Source organism: Melanotaenia boesemani, chromosome 11 (assembly GCF_017639745.1).
Source record: "Melanotaenia boesemani isolate fMelBoe1 chromosome 11, fMelBoe1.pri, whole genome shotgun sequence".
NCBI classification, from domain to species: Eukaryota; Metazoa; Chordata; class Actinopteri; order Atheriniformes; family Melanotaeniidae; genus Melanotaenia; species Melanotaenia boesemani.
The window spans coordinates 18,065,028-18,082,484 of NC_055692.1; the positions used below are offsets into that span (position 1 = coordinate 18,065,028).

At 39.8% G+C, this 17,457-nt stretch overlaps 1 protein-coding gene and 1 non-coding gene across 5 annotated transcripts; both read right to left on the bottom strand.

Annotated features, from left to right (window-relative positions):
- Positions 1-259: 259 nt before the first annotated feature.
- LOC121649349 (ubiquitin-associated protein 2-like) lies at positions 260-17,106 on the bottom strand. Of its 4 annotated transcripts, XM_042000111.1 has the most exons (29): positions 17,013-17,106; positions 15,525-15,665; positions 15,321-15,398; positions 15,068-15,178; positions 13,676-13,832; positions 13,478-13,555; positions 12,886-12,949; positions 12,598-12,686; positions 12,264-12,316; positions 11,967-12,031; positions 11,568-11,796; positions 11,204-11,459; positions 10,946-11,083; positions 10,392-10,528; positions 10,014-10,240; positions 9,533-9,770; positions 6,801-6,840; positions 6,489-6,615; positions 5,653-5,710; positions 5,268-5,481; positions 5,004-5,095; positions 4,807-4,857; positions 4,517-4,595; positions 4,010-4,204; positions 3,453-3,623; positions 2,434-2,538; positions 1,911-1,984; positions 1,521-1,712; positions 260-1,098 (listed from the first exon to the last, which is right to left on the bottom strand). In XM_042000111.1, exons 2-29 carry the CDS (start codon positions 15,615-15,617, stop codon positions 1,003-1,005), a joined length of 3,507 nt encoding a protein of 1,168 aa, XP_041856045.1. In that variant the 5' UTR covers positions 15,618-15,665; positions 17,013-17,106; the 3' UTR covers positions 260-1,002. The 4 variants fall into 4 exon arrangements, with proteins under 4 accessions (XP_041856045.1, XP_041856044.1, XP_041856046.1 ...); XM_042000110.1 differs by lacking the exon at positions 17,013-17,106 and having other exon boundaries at positions 4,807-4,854; XM_042000112.1 differs by lacking the exons at positions 2,434-2,538; positions 17,013-17,106.
- LOC121649716 lies at positions 12,763-12,843 on the bottom strand. The gene has a single exon (XR_006012150.1). It is a non-coding gene; the product is annotated as a small nucleolar RNA SNORD121A (small nucleolar RNA).
- Positions 17,107-17,457: the final 351 nt, after the last annotated feature.

Genomic DNA, 17,457 nt, shown 5'->3' on the forward strand with positions numbered 1-17,457 from the left:
AAGACAGCAACAATGAAGAGCCAATGTTGTTGACTTTAGCTTAGTATCATCAATGTTATTACTGAAAGCTTAAAGGAAATACTTTTCAGTTTGCAAACTGCAACAAGTATAGATATGGTGTAGGACCACTTCACTCAAAGTACTCCACCTAACAGAGGAGGTGTCTTTCCAGGATTTCACTGGTAATGAGACCATAATTAACACCTAAGAAATAATGGCCAAGAAAACAGCAATGGGAAAATACAAAGACACATCACTGTTCCAACTGCTCAGAACTTTATTTCCAGAGAAATGAGGGTTAAAATTAAATTAAAATATAAAATTTCAATGGGCAAGTCTGTGTTTAAAAAGGGAAGGTGCTGACACAGAGAGTAGGCAGCTTCCAGAAGAAGGGAGGGAGAGACAGGAAGGGAAGACAGAAAGCCACAAAATTAAGTTAAAGGGGGACGAGCTTGGCCATTCAGGAAGTCGTGTATAAAAAGAAAAAAGGAGATGGATGCAGTTAGTCAATATAAACCCCACCCCCATCTGAAGTGTCCTCATATGAAATCAGTGCTGCTGCTCTCTCCTTTTCCATTTTTTCCTTATTTCTTCCAAGAAGATTTGATAATTTATTCTCTTCACTCCCTCTCATCCTCATTGTAATCTCATTCTGTCTTAATGTAACATCTTTACTTGCAGTTTTGAAAAAAGTAAACAAAGAGTCCTTCAAAAAATAAAATGCTGCAACCACATTTCATGTTCAACTATTACATATACAGTATATATATATATTTATATATATAAATACATACATAAATATTTTACATGTACAACCAATTTTGAAAAGGGGGGGAGAGAGAACCTAAAAGACTTATGAGGACAAGGGGAGATGGGGGAGCAAGGTTGCTCTTTGTGAGGATAGTGTGTCTTTCTATTAGCTTTTTCTTTTTGTATTAGCTTTACACACGCGTTCATGTGCACACACAGCCTTTTGGGGGAGAGGGGAATGGGAAGCAATCATTAATTTGCCCAGTATGGGGAGCTGCCGTAGCTGGACTTGTTGCCTTGGGTTTTCTGCTGCATACCGCTGGACTGGCTGCGCTGACCAGGACCACCCTGTAAAGAAGTTCATATCCATTCAGTTGATGTGATGAAGACAAACAGCTCAAAAGGTTTCTACAAGCCGTTTCCAACCACAGACATTTTCCAGGAAAAGTATGATTAGCATTACTTTCCTGTAGGTGGTTCCTGGATGCTATATTATATCAATCACAGTAGTACTTTATATAGGCTTATAAGTTTTCCTGGAGCAGTTCTCAATGATAACTGCTCAAGGGCTGACAAAATTTTAAACTATTTGGTCAATAAAGCTGGTACAAACTGCAGGCATACAGGTTAGAGGACAAATACAGCATCATCAAGTAGTAAGAGCAACATTTAAAGTTAAATTAAATATATCATAGATGTCCTACATTGACAAAATTCCCCTCTTCATAATTACGAATGAGCATATAGCATGTTTATTAGTTTGTGTTTACCTGTCCATCTTGTGTGAGATGATGGTGCAACAACTGGGAGTGGGGTTGTTGATGTGGAGGCAGGATGTGCAGGAAGGGTGCAGGAGCGTAACCAGGTGCAGTCCCAGGGTTCAGGGGCCCTGTTCCGCCAAGTGCTGAAGGAAGGTTAAAGGGAGGTGGCGTCCCTGTGTGGAAGCCCTGCTTGTCAAAAGACTAAAGAGACAAAAGAAGGCGACTGTAATTAGTACATGAGGTAGATTTCACAATTTATCTGCACTTAACTGAAATTAAATATAGTTTTTCCAACCTGATTAAGAACTCATGCAAGTGGGTTATTCAAACTTGCACTACCAACAGCTCTACTACCCCTTCTGCACATACTCTACATAATAACCACAGTAAATAAAACACCTGTGTTTTGCTGTAGATGGAAGCTCCCATGTCAGGCACTCCACCACCGGTACCCGATCCTGACAATCCTGGTGCTGCAAGGAGGACAGGGGAAAAAAAAGAGAAAGAAAAAAAAGTTGTAAATTTAGGATGCAAGGACAGACAGCAAAAATGAGAAAAAGAAAAAAAAAAAGAAAAGAAATGTAGTTCAGGAGTTCAATAGTAAAAATAAACATGAACTGTCAAAACACAACTATTAAGTGAATCTTGAACATTTATTGTCCATTTCCAGTGTTAGTAGAATGGGGCCAGCCAGTAAGAAGAAGCATATTAAGTAAAGAAGTGCAGAGGCATGACTCTCACTGTATCCCCACCCTTTGGTATGTGCCACTAAATGTGCACATGTAAGAGCTTTCACACACATGCATATACACACCCATCTCCAGGAGGCTCTTGATGGTAGAATCGTCTCCAATTGTGACTAAACCCATTTCCCCCATGGAAAAGCACCCACTGACTTTGTGTGTTTGTTAGGAGTGTGTACCTTTCCCTGGGCCGCTGCCTGCTGACTTGGCCTGTGATTGGGCAGAGCCTCCGTACCCTGCCTTACTGTATTCCCCACCGTGGGCTTGAGACAGGTCATCAAAGGCTGAAGGAGCAGGAAGAGTGTAGAACAGAAGAGGAGCCAGAGCGAGCAGAAGAGAGGGTGGGGGTAGGAGGACAAAGGAAGTGAAAAAGAGATTTGGTGAAGAAAAGAGGAAGAACAGAAGACAGGGGGGCAGGGGAGAGAGAGGCAGTAAGGTAACCTGACTGCAATGGCAGCTGTGTCCAACTTCAGCAGGGGGTTTTAGCTGTGCATGCAGCATAAGCCCAAAAAATAAATAGAGAAAGAAAAAAAAACAACAAAACAAAAATCCACAAGACCAGTTCCACACACATGCAGCAGGAGTTTCCCACTTTTTCTACCATCTTAACACCTAATTTCAGCCAGTCTGCATAAGCTTTCACTTGCCTTCAGCTAAAAAAACTAAAAAAAAATACAAACAAAAAAAAAACACACACACACACACACACACACACACAGTATTAAGTCAGTAAAATCAGTTCAACAACACATCCATATTACAACTACTTCATGACTTATTTAATTTATAACTAAATAGATTTGACTTTAAAGAAAACAATTACTGACTCCAAATAAAATGTGTCATGTTAATTGTCTGAAAACAAAAATCAGACTGGTTTTATACTCGCACAGCGTCTGGTATTTTGTATGCTAACTGTAGGTCACAGAGGCTCTACGTGCACCTCGTCTAGACCTGACATGCACCCCTGCTTGCTCTTCTGATCAGTCAGTTTGCGATTGTGTCAGGATTTCTGGGTCTTGCTGAATTTGTGCAGTAAATGCAGTACAGAAACTACAACACGATGCTGTAACCTATGATCAAGTACGAGAACACATTTCACTAGCATCAGCTGTGCCAGCCCTTCCATATGCAGACACTGCATGAGTATAAAGCCAGCTTGAGCCCTACTGTTGCCTTTTTTTGCTCCTTATCTCACCTGTACCATACGTATGCTGTCCATAACTGGGCTGATGCTGTTGGTGGTACTGATTGGAAGGGTTCGCCATACCCATTGCAGGCTGCTTGGCTGAAGCCGGAGGCACAAAAACTGTGGGGCCATACTGGAAGGCTGACGGAACGCCAGGCATGCCAGCATAGTACGGCAAACCTGTCAAGTTGCAAATTAGAAAAAAAAATATGCAAAGGGGAATAAAGGTAACTGTGCAGCTGAGCAACTGTTTGAAGAAATAATGCTAAAAAAAACCTGAAAGATAGAACCTACTCAAATTTAACTGCTTTTGCATCTACATTTTTAATCGTGAGAAAAATCCCCTTAAGCTTTTATAGATTTTTCTTTTAACCAAGCTTTACTTGCAGAAACATATTTTTATCCCAGTGCTTTCATGCTTTAAGTGCTCCAGGTTACTCTAACAAAATCCATGTCAATAATTCAGAAAAAGGTTAACTGAAGCCATAAAATTAATTTGGTGGAAAAGCTAAAGGTATGCATGGCTAAATTATGCTAGCGTTCAATCAAACTTTGAATTGCCTTACCAGTGTATCCATAGCCAGGGGGCAGTGGTGGGTTGAGGAAGGCCTGGTTCTGCGTCTGCTGACCCTGGTTCTGACTCTGCCCTTGTGTCCCTGTCTGTTGTGTCTGTTGGGGCTGGGACTGCCCCCCAGCTGTGGAGAGACTGGTCGGAGGGGCTGGGGATGAAGAGTCATTCCTGCCAAACTTTGTTGCCTCACCTCGATGGGGGGGAGAAAAAAAAAAAAAAAAAAAATCAGTGAAAAGAAATAAATGAAGACTGGGGGATTCAAAGACCTTTCCAGTATGTTGTACCATGAAAATTACATACACATATACATACATATATTAAGTCCTTGTAGATTCAATATCATTACACTGCTTGATTAAATCTCCAAGATGCTCAAGTACAAAAATCGTATTCATGTAATTTATGACTAGGTGTGTAATGTCATTAAAGAGGGGATAGTTGTTTAAGTTATTTGGTTCTTACTTAAAACATAAACTCAGGAATATAATTATATATTACTTACCGGAATACGGGTTGTTGACCAGCCCATCTCTTCCAGGGATAGGAGCTGTAGCGCCAGGGAATGTTACACCATAGTAGTCCTACTCAGAGAAAAATAATTAAATTCATACATATCCTTCTATGGTTTAGTAGGTTTTAACAATTTAAAAACAAACCATTCCTTTAATAGTAGACAGCGCTTTCATAAGAAATAAAAGAAATGTTAAACCATAACGAAATGCTTCACAGATGGCCTGTAAACTACACAGCAGATCAGACGATGCATCTTTATAATAATAACTGCAGACTCACCAAAGGAAGTCGAGACTGCAGCATTTGCAAGTCTTCATATCCATAAATCTGCTGTTGAAAGGAAGACATCAGTAGATGATTATTTAATTTGGTAACACATTAGAATCTTTGAGAAATCTCTAAAACATTTAAACAATAGATTTCACTGCCATAACTGTTCCCTGCAAGAATAGATTATTCAGAAAACTAACAGTTACCGGGTAAGCAGGGAGCAAGCCACCAGGGCCCATTATGTACTGGTTGGCCAGGAGAGGGGGCACACCTTGGGCCAAGTTAGGAGGAGCTTTACCTGAAGAAAAGTACCAAGACTAGGGTTATTTTTTCACTTCATTTTAAGTGGCATGGAAAATATAGTGAATTTCAGCTTTGTAAACAAAATAAGAACTTTTGCTGGAAAGATATTTCATTTTTTTAGAGACTACTGCAGGTCAATTCCTATGTCACGGTGATTATGACTGTACCAGAAGTGGTGGTGAGCAGAGGTGCTGTGCGGCTGCCTGCAGCTGAGAGTGTGTTTGTGCCATTCTGAGTCAGTCCAGGTGCTCCAGATTGGTGCAGACTATTGGTAGATGAGCTGCTGATAGTTGGGGTAGCTGATGAACCGGGATTGACAACTTGATTGGACGACGATGATGAAAAGGCATGGAGATTGTTGCTGCTGTCCTCGTTGGTCATCTGTAGGAACAAGCAATAAGTAGAACAGGCACAGGAATAGTAGTAATCTTCAGAAACAGTTCAAGGAAGGCCAGCGTTAACATAACTTTACTGCACAACCAAAAACCTCAAAAACAATAAACAGCATAATGCTGCCAGAAAGGTATGTGATGTGTTTATGTAAATGCTTACTGTGAGAGAAGAAGTTGTGGTGAGGGCTGATCCAGATGGGTGAGTACTGCTCACATGACTACAAAGAGCAAAATAATACTGTTTACATCAGAAGTTTGATTAAGATGATAGAAAACTCGGTGGAAAGCGTTACACATTACAGGATAAAAATACACTGCCTAGCCAAATCACATCTAAATGTTTTATTTGCCCATCTTTAGCTTCGCCAGCATCAGGCAGCCACTGCGGCATCGGGTTTATAAGCTTATGCAATGTCACATTTCTTTCATCCCAAAGATTTTTAGTGGGGTAAAAGTCTACTCACTTGACTCCTTGACACCATTTTTATACTGAATCATCTATCACTCTAGAATATGAGGAATCTGGACTCATCTGATCTTAATCTACTGCTCCAGACTCCAATCTTTATGCCTCATTTTTTTCTGAACATATTTCCTCCTTGAAGAAAATCCTTTACCACTATGATTGACAGGTTTAATAAAGTGTCAAATAGTTCTAAACCCAACCTTAGTAGATACTGCACTCTTTAATATGTGTTTTTATTTGCTTCACGCAAACTAGTAATTTTATTTTTCTGAAACAATTATATCTCCTATACAGCTGTAGAATGTGTCTTTCAACATACTTTAGGAATGAGAAGTAACTCATTGAATAAGTTTGATTGAAATAACTTGTTGCAAGCTAAAATATTAATTACTACACTACTTTTCCCAATGAGAGGCTCTTACCCATTTTTTTAAGAAAGATCCACGCGGTGAGATTTTATTTTGTTTTGGCCAGGTAATGTATGTGCTTGCAACAATTACCTCCAGGAAGAATGTCATAGGGTCCCTTACCTGCTGAGTGAAGGGATGGGTGTCGAGTGGGATGGTGTGACTGCAGGGGAAGGGACATGTTGGCCTGAGCCACTCTCACTAGTCATAACAGGAGACTCTGTTTTTGTTGTTCTAGATGACGATGTAGCTAGCAGAAAAAGAAAAATATTGTTCTAATGAATATTCTTGTACGTTTGTAGTAACAAAATAAGTGTAGGAGAGGGAATACAAAATGATAGTTTTTTTTCCTACCACATGCATTGAGCAATCAACATTATACTAGACTTTATCCAGTGAAACTATTTAGAGCTGACAACGATCAGAAGTACTCACTTTCCTGTGTGCTCTGCGTCTTCATGCCAGTGTAGCCATTCTACGAAAAGAAATATTTAGATGTATCATTCAGCTCTTGTCAGCTTATAGTAGATACAGAGTATTTAAGAAATAATTGTTTGCATTTCTCAGAATATTTTCTTTTGCAGGGTTTCCGCTACATATAAATGATCATGGCACAAAATGAAAGCCGCCATTCTTTTTACTTTGTCATTGGAATTTATAAGCCTACATACAGAAAAGGGTTTATATTTATATAGAGATGTTTATATAGAGGGTTTATGTTTATATAGAGAACTGTGAGGAAACGATATATTACCTCTGAAGTGGCTGCAAATTTTATTGAAATTTTAAACCAAAACTCCTGCTCAGATTTTACCTGCATCATGTGATTTTATTGTGGATCATTTTAACAGCAAACTTAAATCAGCTATCGATGCTGTAGCTCCTCTCAAAACTAAAATAATAAAATCCAAACCCACACCACCGTGGAGGAATGAGCAAATCAAAGAACTCAAAAGACATTGCAGGAGAGCAGAGAGGAAATGGAGGAAAACAAAATTAATCATTTAGAAATTTTTAAGGAACAACTTAAAACCTACAATAAAACAGTTAAACAAGCCAGAACCCTTCATTTTTCCAATCTTATTACAGAAAACAAGAATAACCCCAAATTTCTTTTTAAAACAATAGATCTCTTAATAAACACAAGTTTTAATAAGTCTCCCATGCCTGCATCAGATGCTGCATGCGAGGACTTTGCATGCCACTTCAGAAGTAAACTCAATGGCATTAGATACAGTCTTTCTTCTCAACAACATCTTGATTTAAACAGACCTGAAGCTCTGCTTTTACCTGAGGAAACACTGGAGAGTTTTTTCCTGGTTGATGCAAAGATGCTTGGTCGAGTTTTCTCCCAACACAACAACTTGCCTTTTAGACCCAATTCCCACATCACTTTAGAACTTTTAGAGCTTTTAAACATAGTAAATTACTCTTCAGATGGGTGTCTTCCCTGCTGCCTTTAAAACGGCAATGGTGAGGCCCCTTCTGAAGAAGAGTAATTTAGAGATAGACAATCTTGATAACTACCGACCTGTTTCCAACTTACCTTTTTAAAGTAAAATTATTGAAAAGCTTGTCTTTATACAATTACATGAGTTTTTGCATAAACATAATACTTTAGAAAAATATCAGTCTGGTTTTAGGACAAACCACAGTACCGAGACGGCCCTTTTAAAAATTGTTAATGATCTTAGATCTAACTTAGACTCACAGAAACTTTCTGTCCTGGTTCTACTGGATCTTAGTGCCACCTTTGATACAGTTGATCACCAGATTTTACTAGACAGACTCAGAAGTCTGGTGGGCCTCTGGTGGGTTTTACTCCTATCTCACAGATCGAAAATTCTTTGTATGGATACATGCTCCTCAAAAATCCATGAAGTCAAGTGTGGGGTTCCCCAGGGATCAATTTTAGGCCCAATACTTTTTAATTTGTACATGTTACCTCTTGGGGATGTCATCAGGAGACACAGCATTGATTTTCACAGCTATGCCGCCCATTTCTCTCTCTTGCCAGCACGGAGGTGCTGATGCTTTTATTTTTAGTAGATTAGATTACTGTAACACCCTGCTCTCTGGCCTTTCCAAAAAGTCCCTTTCAAACCTACAGCTACTTCAGAACTTGGCGGCAAGAGTTCTGACGAGGACCAGAGGGCGGGAACACATTACACCAGTTTTAAAATCGCTGCATTGGCTCCCCATGCGTTTCAGGATTGATTTTAAGGTTCTTTTAGTAGTTTATAAATGTCTTAATGGTCTTGGGCCCTCTTATTTATCCGACTTGCTTTTAAATTATGAACGCGGAGGTCCTCTGGTAGCAATCTATTAGTTGTTCCAAGGGTGAGGACCAAGACATACGGTGAGGCCTCTTTCCGTTGTTACGGCCCTCGTCTGTGGAACGGCCTGCCAGAGAACCTCAGGGCTGCAGAGACTCTTGATGTTTTTAAAAAGAGGCTTAAGATCCACCTTTTAAGCTTAGCTTTTAACTAAATTTTATTTGATCTTCAGCTTTTTTTTTTTTTTAATTTTATATATTATTTTATTTTCATTTCATTTTACTCAACTGTATTTATTTTATTTATCTGTTTATTTATTTATTTACTTACTCTTAGCTTATTGTTTCTTAAGGTCATTTAATATTTGTTTTAACTACAGTTTTTTCCTCATGGGGATCCTCCACGCCGGGGGCTCTGCCTGCTCAGTTTGGGGGTTGTTGCTGCGGTGATTGCCCTTGTCTGGGTGGCTGGGGTCCTATACTGCAGCCTTATGACTGTGGTGTGGGCCCCGGTGGCTCTGATCTGGGTGGTTGTCGTGATGGCAGCCTCTGTAAGACATGGGTGGACTGGCTCCTGGTGTGGATGGATCCCCATGATATTGTTTCCTCACAGCAACATCAAGCCAGATGGTTATTACTTTTAGTGTTTTATACTACTTTTAGTACAGAGACAAAAATCAAGGAGTCATGTGCAGAATGGGGGTGGGGGGGTGTGTGTATCTGCTTTGTGTGTATATATGCATGTTCCTGCGTGCAACTGTAACTTTTTTTTCCCTGTTTTGTAGTTTCTTTTTGTTTTAATATGCATAAATTGATTTTTCATGTAAAGCACTTTGTGTTGCCCCAGCATGAAAAGTAAAGTTTGATTGATTTGATTGATTGATATTCTTACCGTCAAAGGAGCAGTAGCAGCTGACTGAATATCTTTGCTTTGCGAGAAGCCAAGATGGGGTGGAAGAGACCTGGAACCACTGTTCTCCACGCGGCCGGCTGTACTAGGAACAGAGGAAGATGAAGGTGGTGCTGTTGCACCGGGAAGCCCAATGGAGGGGGAGGGAGTAGCACTGGGTAAGCCCAAAGATGGTGAAGGGAAGGTGGCATCTGATACAGGTAAGCTGTTCATGTGTTCACTGTTCACAGAAACAAAAGAAACATAGAAAGAGAGGAGACAGATTGTAAACGAAGAAAAATTCCAAGAAGATATCAGGATACCCCTGCTTACTGGGTTGAAAACACGACCTTGTGTACCGAGGCCGATATCAGACAACAGTTGATTCATTTTCAGTAAGAAATACTAAAAATGCTCCCAGGTTAACATGCAAATGTCACACAACATGCAACTCACACACCAATTCAAAACAACACGCACATACCTCACAGCTCCTGGCTTGGAGAAGATGCTGTTCTGTGGTTGCTGTGTGGGAGCAGGAACAGAAATAGTTGCTTGGGCCAGAACAGGGGTGAGTTCCCTGGTTGGCTCAGTCTGTGACACGTCTGCCGATCCACTACCACCTTCAGGCCCAAAGTCGAGAGCTCCAAACTGAACATTCAGGCCAGATATATCGGCTGAGCCTGGCATCTCCACAGCTGATGATGGAATCTAAGATAGACAAAGTAAATGTGTTGTAACTTACTTATAAAAAATTGCAAGCTGAACCTTCAAGTACTACCTTCTCTTGCATGTGATACAAGTCTTCCACCATTACTGCATGAAGCTTTTTATTTCATTTATCTCACCAAAAAGATTTTACCTTTGAGGGAGGAGGAACTCTCCGTCTCTGCGTTTTTAATTGCCGCTGAGGGGGTTCAGTTATTGGAGACTCCAGACCTGACTGCTTATTTCCTGGAGAAGCCCCATCCCTTGCTGGAAGAATAGAGGACTCGTGACCTGAAATTTAAAGCAACGTATTTGTTTACAATACCATCAAAAGTTAGAGAACCACAATCAAACAACAGTCAGAGGACACAATGAAAATACTAATACTTCAATGACATGACAAAACATATACTGATTTAGGACTGTTAAGTGCTCCTTGCATGCAGTACTCCTCTTCAGAAGAAAAAAAAGTAATAACTACACAGTACTACCATCAATTTTCACATGTAGCTATGTAAAACATATCTCATTTGTTGACGGTTTAGCTGTCTATTAATCATAATTCATGAATTATCAATATTTGGGAAAAAAAAATTAAAAAACAAAACAAAAATAGCTTTTCCCCCCTGCAATTTTAATGTCACATGGTATTTTCTCAAGACTTCCAGACCTTTATCAGTAAAGTACACCACACTGCTGCAGTCCTACCTGGTGGTGTGGGGGCCTGTGGTGCATGTGACTGAGACAGACCCAGAGGCTCTGTTGTGGGAAGGATGGAGGACTGTTGCTGCCTCTGAGCCAGCTGGCTGAGCACTGCTGATGGCTCTGGCTGAAGCTTCATTTCCACTGAAGAAAATTGGGAATAAGCATCAACATTCTTGGTTTCAAGAGCAGATGATGGATTAAAAAGTCCTGTTCTAAATTTTGGTGTAGATTTTTTTTAAATCCACCTTGAGAAGAACTTACAATGTTGGGATGTAACAGGGCCATTCTCCACCCTCAGAAGCTTGGCATCTATAGAGGGTGAGGAGGCAGGAGCAGGACTCTGCATTGGAGGTAGTCCTGCATCTTTGGAAACACTGTTGTTGCTAGTTGTTGTCAACATCTGACTGGCTCTCTGACCAAGCCGAGGTCCGTTGAGATGCTCCGATATCCGAATGTCAGAAGTTGATGTCTGCTTAGGTGCATTCAGGGAACCAAAACCAGAACCTATGACTGAGGACTGGGAATACAACAAAGGCAAACGATGAGATAACAATAAAATTAAATAAATAGACAGATAGCATATCATTGTTGTGCAGCAATGCTGTATGTCTGACGTTGTGCATACCAGAGCAGCATGTGCATAGGTGGTGCTAGCAGAGGCAGCATGGGCATAGCTGTTGGCTGTGGCATGTGCGTAGCTGTGTGTTGCAGTGCGTCCATTGTGGTGGGAATTTGTGAACACTAGGCTTTGGCCCAAATCTTCTGCCGAGGGGCCTTCAACTATCACCCCCAAGTCAGAGTCCATTGAACCTACAGCTACTCCAGTCTTGGGTAGTAGGCTAGCCAGATCCACGCTGAGGAAAGGCAGGAGACAAGAGTGCAAAAGGAAGGAAAAAGAAAAGAAAAACAAAGTTGGGGAGAAGTGTGCAAAGGGGATTAGCATGGTGAAGGTTGAATAATATGTATTTCTACAGAAAAAAAAAGTAGTTCTAAGTTGATTGGGACTTTGGGAAGGATGACTTACTTGTGTCCAGGTGTGATGTGGTTTGTTGGAGCAGAAGAGGCAGTGAAAACTTTGGTCTCAGACAACTGAAACAAAAAGACAGTCATCCAATTAATATTACCATATATTATTTACAATATATTTCCTAATACCTACTGCCAAACCATTTATAGATGGTAGTCAGCCACCATTTTGGGACAACAGGACAAGAAATTAAGCAGGTATATTTGAAGAAACATCACTAAACAAAGTTTGTGCAGATTTTTTACATTGAACCATTGCACATTTCTTTCAGATCATTCAGAAATGCTGCCTTACATCCTCATTCCAGTCCTCTGAAGTCCAGTCTTCCCCAACGCCTACCCATGTTCCTTAGCAAAACAAAAACAGACAAGTTAGTGTTGCCACGATCACATTTACTCAATGTGTAAATTAGTTTTCCCCATTCCTGTATTCATTCTGCTTTAGTTTCACACCTAGTAGTTTGGAATTGGTCACTTATACCGAGTGGTAAACTGCTATTTAATGAAGAATCCAACTTTACAAAAAAAAAAGACAAAACAAACAAAACAAACAAACAAACAAAAAAAAACAGCAGACATTAAAAGCAGGTATTAAACTGTGGCATGTTATTTTATGTTATTTAATTTACCAGTTCCTTCAGCCGTTTCATTGCCATCCCCTTCGAAATGCTCCTGCCGAGCTCCAGAGTTAGCAGTGTAGTCAGCTGGATTGAAGGTGCTGAAAGAGTGGGGAAAGGTGGAATACATGTAAAGGTGAGAAATTGTCCAGCAGAGAAGTCCTTCATTTTTTCCCCTCAGAAAAGATTCAGAAATTTGGTTTTCCACATATTTGTTTAAGATATGTGCTTGTAAATCAACATCACCATCTCTTCAGCTTATTTGGGGTTTAAGATTCACATTTATACATATGTTCTTACCCCATTCCCTGCGAAGAAAATCTGTTACCAGCAGCTCCTCTTCCTCTGCCACGACCACCTGGTCCTGAAGGACAGTAAGGACAGATATGAGGGGGAGAAAAAAAAAAAAAAAAAAAAAACAGCAAACTGACCACTGCTGACCCTTCAGTCTCAACTCCTGATGGTGTCACACTTCAGCACGTATAAATAAAATGTCAATGAACTATGCCAGGGATAATACATTATTCCCAATACATTTTACTTAGAAGCACATACTCATGTCTAAGTTCCCTTTCAATCATGTTGAATATTTTCTAAAATGTCGTACTGTTCTAGTGTATTAACAAAAAATCAGTCATTAATTACAAGGAGACATCCCACAATAGACAAATATGTGTCACAAAGATGTGTCACAAATCAAATAATTACCCATAAAATGTTGTTAGCCAAATAAACATCTCAAACCCAAATGTCCCACCATTCAATTTTGAGGCAAATTACAAGTTATTCCAAAAGACAGGCAGCTGAAATCCTGCCACCTGACAACATCTCTGGAACCAAAGACAAAATAGTCCTTATTAAATTTATAAATGTGCGTTACGTCAGTGCTCACCTCTGCCCCGCCCTCTGCGCCCACGGTCTGCTCCCCTCTCTCCAAGAGCCACCTCAAACCCATTCTCCTCTGACCGACCTAAAATCCAGCAGGAATTAAAGTGAGGAAGAAAATGGGACAAGTGACAACATTTCAGACAACGAATTACAAATTGTACACATATTAGTTTTATTTATAAGCCCTTTTTCCTTTCATTACCTTCACGTCCTCGACTGATGCCTCTGCCCTTCCTGTTTAGCCCTCCACGTCCACGACTTGCTTCCCTCTCTGCTTTCTTTTCCCTGTTTTCCTTTATCTCCGAGGGCCCTCCTTCCTTTCCAAGGCCACGCCTTTTCCCCACAGTCTCCCAGGAGTTCTGAAGAAGTTAACAACAGTGTTATTGCTTTGGTTCACTTTATTAAAGATACACATGGGTCCATAGTTTTGTTTTGTTTTTTTAAGAGAAAAAAAAAATAGTAAAATGAGATAAAAATCAAGTGTCACAAGTTTACATGAAGGTTATAACGTCAATAATTCCACAGCTTTAAGTAAAACTTAACTGAGCTTAATGCAGGCTCAATCAGAGATTGAGATCAGTCCTTTAACCTGCACGTACAATTATACATGAGTTTACACAACCTAGCCTGACAAGTGACACTGCTCCATCTGGGCATCTTGAACATCAGCCGCATTCCATCACTGTTTGCTACAGTGAGTTTCCGCATGCTTCCTTCTCTGAAGCTCCCCCACAAATGGGGGAGTGTACACTGGAGTGCAATATGCTTTAAATAGTCTAATTTTAACTGGAACAATACACATACCAAATTTACAGCTCAACTTGCACATGCATTAAGCAGCATTGTCTATAGATGTCCATATCATCAGACAGATTTAATGTCCTAAATATTTAATCACATTACAAACTTTAAGAACGGGACCAAAGAGAGAGAAGTTAGAAAATATTACATTTCTGTCTTCTACCCATACTAAACCATGAGAGCAGACCCTCAGTAACTGTTGAAGGCCAGCACCACATGGAGAAAAGATCACTAGATCATCCACATAAACGGTTAACTATGGTATCACAGTTAACCATTAATAGCTTTGATAAGTCATCCATATAGACATTAAACAAAAGAAGAGAAAAAAATACTTCCCTGTATAACCCCATTACACACATTAATGGGGGCAGACACACAGTTAGTCCATTTTAGGTGTATAAACTGTTGTGTATGCCAAAAGGACAAAATTCTTAAGGACCCCCCCCCCATATATTGCTTAAAAATAACTCTCCATGACTTATGCAGTCAAATGCTTTGGAAGCATCAATAAAACGCATAAAAATAGTGGAATTGTGTCTATTATACAAATTCAGAGTCTCCTTCAAGGCAAAAAAACACATATCTGTACCATGTTTAGCTTTAAAACCAAAGTGGTTATCAGAGGTCAAGACAAATCTGTGATGTTGGCACTTGAAAAAGTCATCAATGCTGTGATCAAATTAATGTATGATTCATATATTTTAGTCTTTGCCAATACAGAAAGAAGGACTAGCCATGTACACAAGTATGGATATATGAAGATGGATTGTTTGTATGTGTATACACTTACTGTGTCAGAGGTGCTCTCAAGTAGAAAATTGATGGCTCTGTTTACGTCTTCATTGCAGTCGTGGAAGGCTACCATGCACTCATCTTGAGTCTTTCCAGTTACTTCAATCAACTAAGCATCCCCAAAAAAAAAAAAAAAAAACATATAATGTATTAAGTTAGAATGATGTGTGACACACCAAGACCCTTAAGCTTGGAAATTCTACAAATACCAAAGATGATTTTTTTTTCTTAATGACTGTGCATGAACTAACCTGTTTGACCTTGTCTTCAAAGTCTGCATCATTTTTGTCGTAGATCACTTGGGCTAAACGAATCTGTTCTGCTGTGGCCTGGTACACAAACAAGGTTCAGTAGATTTCCAGGAGCAAAAATATTTTTTTTACTATCTTTAATGTTAAAATGGTATTCAAGGACTATATTTTCAACAGATTTATACCAGATTGGTAATACCTCACCTGTATCTGTTTCTGTGGCTGTGTCGTTTGTGTGGTGGTGGGCAACGTCTTGTCCCGAGTCCCTCGGCCTTGATTGCTGATCACTGAAGTCATGATATACAGTATATACAAAACAATGTATGTACAAAATAGAAAAAAAATCTGGAGAAAAGATAAAAGAGGGGACAGAAGCAAATAAAAATGGTGTCAGTCCATGAAATGGTCACACAGCATTGTTGTGGTAAAACGCAGTGCTAATATGCATAGGTAGTGCTGTACACAGAATATAAGCTGGCCAAGATTCACTCATATACCATGTAAGACTATAACCCCCATCTGTCGCCCCCAACATCCCTGGTTAAATATAGCCAGCCAAGAGGGGACTGTCCGGGTGTCATCTTACAGCTCTCTCTCTCTCTCAGTTTCCCACACAAAAACACCGTTAGTACCGGTTTCTGCGTGTATTGCCAGATAAATGACTACTGTTCGATCTATCTACTACGAGATGATATTGACATTGCCATTCCATCAAAAGAACTATCTAGACATAAAGAATATACACTTCATGCTAGCCCGAAGAATCGCAACTGAAAGCATAAAGTATACCAAATTCAGTTACAGGGTATTACCCAACAGAAAAACCAACTGACTGTTTGCAAGCATGGGACGTCAAATGATACCGATCGACTGTGCCCACAAATGTTTGACTAATGAAAACTGGCAGAAAATTAGACATAGTGGTTAACTAAAGCCTAATCTTATTTGGGAAGACGTTACAAAACGCCTGACAGAGGAATAAGGGACACGGACAAACGTTCACATTAGGTCACCTAGCTCTTGATAGCTGTAGCCTGGCTAATCGATCGCCTTTGTTTCCGTGTGCAATTCGTGCGTTGTTCCTTTATAAAAAAAAAATCGCCGTGTTCTTCGGGAAGCATATGAACACAATAAATTTGTGATTGGTTAACATACCAAGCAATTCTACTGTTATTTATCGAAACTTTATTGACACTGGAAGACAAAATAAACACATACATGTCAAGTGTGATTATGTACCCCTTTGTGTATACCGAGAGTTAGCTAATGTTAGCAGCAAGCTAACAAATTAAACAGAAAGTCGCGTGTTTCTTTAAGCGTCACAACGGATGGGATCCGATATTTTACTTCTGGTGAGAGAATATAGGGGCGACGACTTGTCGAAATACAATTAGCCATAACAGTTATCAGCAACGAGATTATAAGTGCCCGGCATGTGAACGGCCCGTCCATGTACAATGCAGCATTCACAGTATGGAAACAGCGCTGGCTAGTTAGCGAGATAGATAGCTAACAACCAAACAGGGCGAAGGGTTACAGAAATAGTTCAGTCGAACAAAATATTATCAAAAAAAGATAAGTAGTTCGTCGGGGCGTTTAGGCCTTTGGGAAGATTTTTAAATCTGTCAACCTAATAAATATGTAGTCTTTTTTATTTATTATTTATTTATTTTTTTTTTTTTTTTACTTTACCTGCTAACACGCTTCGCTCAGCCAGCAGGCAGCAGCAGATGCTGTCACGTGACCCTCCGCGCCGTTGTTCAACGTTGTGAAGCAGTTCCTGCCAACCAGTTTCTACTAAGCTGGTCAGATGGTCCAACGCCGCGCGCTGACATGCGCGTTCACGTTTGGAAGCGTTCCTGGTTTTGCAAACAGGTGGAATTTTCATTTTCAGAGACGATTGAAAGTCTTTGAACGGTTTAAGATTGGTGTATTTTTGGGGGTTGGTTTGTTTTAAACTCTTTGAATTACGTATATCTGAAAAGTACTATATAAATAGTTTGAATTGAGTTTATTTACTTCTGCACAGACTTAACCTAATTATTATTTTTCAGAGAAAATCGAGTACACCAGTACAGTAGCTTAAGCGTAGCTTTTAAAAATATCCACTTGCTAAGTAAATGCCTTGAGCAAACCT

Coding starts and splice junctions, on each gene's coding strand:
- LOC121649349 (XM_042000111.1), bottom strand. CDS start 15,617: ATGACTTCAGTGATCAGCAATCAAGGCCGAGGGACTCGGGACAAGACG. Junction 13,556..13,675: donor CATCAGTCGAGGACGTGAAG/GTAATGAAAGGA, acceptor GCTGGATTTTAG/GTCGGTCAGAGGAGAATGGG. Junction 11,460..11,567: donor CCTATGCACATGCTGCTCTG/GTATGCACAACG, acceptor TTGTATTCCCAG/TCCTCAGTCATAGGTTCTGG.